The sequence below is a fragment of the Gymnoscopelus braueri genome (genome assembly GCF_963280865.1).
Source record: "Gymnoscopelus braueri genome assembly, chromosome: 5".
NCBI lineage: Eukaryota > Metazoa > Chordata > Actinopteri > Myctophiformes > Myctophidae > Gymnoscopelus > Gymnoscopelus braueri.
Genome location: NC_137606.1, coordinates 7,459,470 through 7,466,046, shown reverse-complemented (window position 1 = coordinate 7,466,046; position 6,577 = coordinate 7,459,470). Strand labels below are relative to the sequence as shown.

The 6,577-nt window shown below is 45.1% G+C and overlaps 1 protein-coding gene across 1 annotated transcript in view; it reads right to left on the bottom strand.

Annotated features, from left to right (window-relative positions):
• The window catches only part of arhgap42b (Rho GTPase activating protein 42b), a 156,526-nt gene that overhangs the window by 50,281 nt on the left and 99,668 nt on the right, over nucleotides 1-6,577 (bottom strand). The window contains exons 5-6 of the mRNA XM_080428319.1: nucleotides 1,803-2,027; nucleotides 388-510 (exon numbers count right to left, since the gene is read on the bottom strand). Of these exons, the coding sequence (XP_080284445.1) occupies nucleotides 388-510; nucleotides 1,803-2,027 (348 nt within the window). The remainder of the gene's footprint in view (nucleotides 1-387; nucleotides 511-1,802; nucleotides 2,028-6,577) is intronic.

Here is a 6,577-nt window from a genome sequence, read left to right as displayed (position 1 = left end):
CAACTACACCAACGTGGTCTTGCCCTTTAAGGGGATTGGTTTATGGGGATCCGAATAAAGACTAAAGGGTTCTTTACAGAACCCTGCAAATGAATAGCTCTTTAAAAAGCCTTAGTCTGAAAGGTTATTTCTGGAACCCACAATGGTTCAATTAGGCACTTAGCAGATCGCTCAGAAGAGCCCGTCTCAGTTCCAGTTGGCCCCCTTTATCTTTTCTGTGTGTATGGCGGATACGTTAGGGATTCTGGACAGACTCCTGAAGCCGAAGGCTCTGCGTATTCAGCAGCTGGAAACAAAACAACGTTTTCCCCTCTGTTCTCCGCGGCGTACGGAACAACTCGGCACGGATATCTATCTCACACGGGATCTCTCTCCCCATCTGTTTGCCTTTGTTTGCCTCAGTGAAGAAACGCGACGGCGATAAACCGGGGGCGAACGTTCCACTGCGGCGGAGATCTCCATGCCGCCACCGCCGTCGTCATCTCGGCTCTTTGATGTCAGCCAGCGTGCCTGTGGGGGAGGGGTTCACTAATTGCGAGGCTGACAATAATAAGAGCAGGTGTTCCACCCAGTCATCAGGTGTGCCACAATCTGCTGCAGATAAAAGATGTGTCGGGGAGTGTGTGTGTGTGTGTGTGTGTGTGTGTGTGTGTGTGTGTGTGTGTGTGTGTGTGTAACTGTGTGTGTGTGGGGGGGGGGGTGTCATACGTGAGCCATTATGTGTCATATTGCCACTGTCGGGCAGAAACCTTGTATCTCCATATTTCAACACTTCCTCACACTACAGTGTCACACAAAAATAACCCGTCACAACGTGACCTCACAATGCATCGGGTTTTGAGCTTGTCAGATATACTATTTTTGGAAAACATTTTAAAGTCAAATTGAAAGTGGCTAGGTCTATCTGTGGATTTGTGACAAGATAATAACTACATTGGATCCAGTGCAACACAGGTTAATTTTTCCCCATTTCCTGAAAAGAAACCATTTTGGACATACGAGGTCTTCGCCCCAACAACAGCGACAACATTTTGGACGGTGGCCATAAGTCATCGTTGTCTTTGGAGGCTGGGCCTTAGCAACCCTCGGGGATTGTGATTTCCCGTCTCCTTGGTAACAACAATAAACGGCAGAAGTGTGTGTGTGTATTGGGGTGGGGTGGGGGGGATTTCCACTGTGAATATCAGACGCCTTCACCCATATTTGTGATCCAACAACACCTTGGATTCTCCAAAGACAACACCAGGGCTCTCCGACATCACAGCCTGCCCAAGTGTCAAAAGGATTTCACCACGGGCCTTGCTTTCAATATGACTTCTGAGAGAAGGAGACATGAAAGAGAGAAGCCGCCAGCGCATCGCTGCTAGCTCATTAGGGCTACGCTTAATTGGTGCAGAGGTTCCCGGGCGCAAATTATAAAGCAGTGGCCGGTTCATTGTGATGCTTTGTTGGCGACGCGTGCAAAGCTGGCTGCATGCTCTGGCTCGACTACAGAGAAGACGAGGCAGAGAGAGAGAGATCACACAAGACTGGACTCAAACGCAAACCCTTTGCTGAAAGGATGACACGAGCGTGAACTGCCACCTCATTGGGAAACATGAGAGAGCAGGCGTTTGGCTAATTAATACTGAATAATTCCACTAACTGCTTCTGACGAGGAGGAAAGATGACCCTCTGCCTCGTCACTGTACTGTATCATCAAAGCGGATGACTTCCTTCATCCATAAACAACAGAACTTTTAGCACATTAAACTTTGCACTGCCAAACAACCACATCATCCTAAGGCAGCTCTCCACCGCACCGGAAGGCGCTGGAAAGCGTCTCCTGCCGACAACCTGTTGTACATGGCGCTGTGTCGTCGGGTCGGGACTAATAGATTTCCGTCGATGAACGACCGAGCAGGTTCGGCCGTGTCCCGACCGGTGGAGCCGTCGATAGCCGTGGGGTAGTGAAGAGGGGGGAGAGAGGGGGGTAAAGGTAAATTGGTCCGAGCTGCAGTCCGAGCTGGCTCCAGTGTTGCCAGATTCTGTGAGTGAAACAATCGACCAGGTCTATGAAAAGAAGCCCAAAAGAAGCGACCAGTTTCACCACTTGAGACCTATTACATCAGCTATTTTCAAAAATTGTCTTGAAAGCAAGCCCACATAAGCAACTACCCTTCAGAAACAAGCCCAGACAAGAGCAACCCACAACTATGAATATTTACAAGCGACTTTACAGGAAAACAAGCCTAAAGTCGCTTATGATAAGCAGACCTAACACTGGCAAGATCTTGCAGGTCAGTGCTGCCAGCTCTAACGCATGCGCACAACAATGTGCGCATCGGCCGACAGTTTGTGCTGAACTAACTTTTGCCAACAGACTGCCAGTCTGTTGTAGTCTGTTGTAGTCTGTTTGGTGGAGAGTCACCTTTAGATCTGAACTGATGGCCTCAACGACTAGTTCACATCAAAGATTTGCAGTGGTCACTCGGGTAAAAGTACCTGCCCACCGACCGTGGAGTCTGGAGGGGGGGGGGTTGAATCCACCGCGGTGCATCCGGCTTTGTCAAGCGTCTATACGAACACAATTGGCCTATGTTCGGGGGAGGGGAGCTGGGTGTGGAGGGTGATATTTGACAGCACGTATTCCCACGGGCTGGGGGCGGCACCTGTCAGCAGGGAGTGTTGGGCGGGAGGAGTAGGATGAAGGCTGTAAATTCTCCCGGTGGGGGCTCCTCACTGGCAGGTGAGCCAGTAGGATGCAACGTGACAACACACAGAATTGTGTGCGGGGAGGAATCAATTGGCATTGTGACTAAATTGGTAAAAAGCTAAAAAGATTTGCAAGATTTGAAGATAACGTTTCGATGATGACAATTCCAAAGACACACATTATGTATTTCTTCTGTGATTCAAAGTTCTACATTTGTATTGTTAAAACAACATGACTATACTTGTGTTGTAGTTGACATTCCAACATCATCATCAGCCGGCTTCACACATCGTGAGACACTGACAGTTCTTTCTGCAACATTTCATTTAGTTTTGCTGAATTCTCTTTAATTTATTAACTTGAAGTCCTTTGACAGTCCTTTGAAGTCCTGCATGAAACCAGATCTTTACAAATGCCTGTTTAATTTTGGATTACGTTTCTAGCTGTGTTTTGCTAATGTATTTGTAAAGAATAAAATATATATTTTTTAAAAATGTTTCTATACTGTTGCTTTCAATGTAAAGCACCCACAATTGCTCGTATGTGCATTCTGATTCTGATTCTCTGCTTTGCAGTCAAGATCAGTGCCATGGGGGTAAGCAGGGAGCTCACTATGAGAATAAAGAAATGCCTTTATGCAGAATGAGGTTATTTTATTTACTAGAAGCTATTTCTGATTCATCAAGATGGGACAGAAAAGAGGCAGAACAATGAGGGGAAAGGCTGAGACAAGACAAGCCCTGAGGCAAGAACTGAAGCCGGGGTTAAAAATACAAGAACCTGCACACACCCTCACATGCTACTGTGGTTTATTAAGAGCATTTCCACTGGTCTAAAATGTCAACATAGCATCGCTGTCAGGCCAAATAAAACCTGTATCTCCGTATTTCAGCTTTATCTTTGAGCTTGCAGAGCTGCTTTTCTTTGCTATTTTTCTGAAAAGTATGTGGACATATGAGGTTTCCACCCGACATAGACGATAATTATCCTGTATCAACCCACTATCAACCCCAGGGCCCCAGCTCATAGCATGCTGACACTTTGTCAGTCCAATCGGGGCCTCCAGTATGTTACGCATACTGTGACAGCTGGAAATCATCAGTCACAGTAATAGAGTTCATACTGTCTGCTAATAATGGTTAGGTTTTGTGAGCTTGTACTGTAGAGCGTCAATTTGCATTACTTCTGTGTGACACTGTCGAACAAAATAGTATAATAATATAGGGCATTAATTTATGAAACAACATTAAAAATATGAAATATGAAGATACAAGTTTTCTACTTGACAACGACAATATGCTGTGTTGGTTGGTAACATTATGTCCTAAACCTATATAATTGTATAATAATTACAGTATGATGGATTTCCAGCTGTGCATAATTATAAGTATTTTGCAATATATTCAACAGGCTCTTTAAAGCAACAAAATGGTAACTCGTGAAGAAAGATAACGGACAAATATGTAAATAGCTGTTGGAATGAATAATACCTCAGACTAGTAAAACATAATGTCCTATTTAATCAGCAGAAATTTACATTCAAGTTCATTAATTATTATTGCTCGCAGTGAATGTTCCATTCAAAGAAGTAGGTCAGACAGTATACAACACAACTCCTTATTGTTGGTCTAATACAGTATCTAACTCATTTAGCGGAATGTTATAATAATGAATACAATAAAATGAATATCAAAATAATAAAGAGCTATAGCACCATCATTGCCATCGTCTTATAATGTATATCGTCTGTCGGGTGGAAACCTTGTGTGTCCACTGTCCAAAACTGTTACTTTTCAGTAACAGTGTTTAGAGCTTGCAGATCTGCTTCTTCTGATGCTTTTGTGTGACACTGTAGTATGATCAAGTAGGGCGTTAATTTGCGGGGGGAAAAAAACAACACAAAAGGTTAAAATATGGAGTTAAGAGGTTTCTGCCCGACAGCAAAGACATCGTACAAAAACATAGACTACTGTTTCTCAACGTCGGGTCCGGGGACCATCAGAGGTCCAAATGGACCCTTACTCTACTCTACACTTACTCTGTAAATTAATGCCCTACAGTTTTGGACATATGAGGTTTCCACCCGACAGAGACAATTTTGTGTCTCCCTTCCTCCAGAGAGCATAACCAGCTATAAGAGTCACCTCATGATGCCAGCAACACGGATCATCCGGGGGGGCATCTGACTCCCCATCTGGGGTGTGTTTGCGCCTAAGATTTCTCACTCAGCCACCCGCCGGACCCCCTGTGGTGACCCCTAATGCTGGAGCCCCTCGAAACGGTATCACACATTTCAGAGTGCAGTCATGCCACTGCCACCAATCTGAGACCCCCCCCCCCCCCCCGGGTGTTTAGCGGAGAACGTGTCCCACACCGGCGCCTGCTTAAAAATCCCAATCCCCAAGGTGCCTGACAAGCATGCACACAAATATATATTATACATATTTATTTTCTTGTTTCTTATTTTCTTATTTTAACCATAACCGTAAAGCCAAAGATTGCTATGAGCTTGTAGATCTGCTATTTTCAGTGCAAGAAACCTAAGTATAATTCAGGCATAACTCCAACCCGCCTAAAACCAAACCTCTAAGTGTCTAATCCTGATCCTAATCCTTTCCCAATTGTAAGCTCAACTCGTGATCTAATGTTTCTTTTTTTACTTGTGAGGACCAGGCAAATTGTCCTCACTATGTCTATTTCTCAAATGCTACTATATACTTGTGGGGACAACAAATATAGTCTCACACACACACACACACACACACACACACACACACACACACACACACACACACACACACACACACACACACACACACACACACACACACACACACACACACACACACACACACACACACACACACACACACACACACACACACACACACACACACACACACACACACACAGTGCTGCAGGCAGTGAGACACTGGGGCTGTTCAGTAAACTCTATAGCCTCCAACACACTGCAGCTCCAGCCAGAGTTCAGGCCGGGCTGAGGTCCAAAAGGTGGAACCAATCGCTTATTGTTTATTGGGTGAACTTCACAGAAAAGATGCCCCAGCCTGTTCAAAGAGGCCTTTCGTACACCACCACATAGTTAACAGCAAAACACCGGACACTTTCACTGCTTCTTTTGACATGCTCTATGGTACGTTTACTATAAGCAGCGGTAGTTAAACTAGGGTCAAATTCAGGTTCAGAAACAACATATCTGAAAAGTGAAAACCGAAAAAGGGAAGACGCAGTGCTTTTGGTTCTCGATTTTCAGTTCTGAGTTTGACTAAAGGTTTTTAGGCTGAAAGTGTAACAAACAAGATCATACCTTATTGCCTTCTTAAAATGCAGTTGTTGCAGACTATGTGGAGTTTATTTGGGGGGAAATGTTTTGTGCGAGGGACCCCCATAAGAGACGACTGTGTTGTAAAAAAAATATCAAAACCATTAAAGATTTTCCACAATCTTTCAAACATTTTAGAAAAAAAACGACACACACACACACACACACACACACACACACACACACACACACACACACACACACACACACACACACACACACACACACACACACACACACACACACACACACACACACACACACACACACACACACACACACACACACACAATATGGCGGTACAAGGTTTCTTCCCCCCGACACCGACAGTATGTGGCCATGGATGTTTGAGTGCTCTCAGCCTGTCTGTGGAAGCAGCCACTGGGGCCCTGCAGTTTATAAGTGACCTCACAGGGATTATTTCGCAGCAATTCCCAAATAAGGCAAGAGGCGAGCTATATCCCCTCCGCTTCGTTCAGTCTGACGTCCTCCCGACATGGCAGAGGGGTCAGTCGGTAGTACCGCCTGCAGATGTCTCC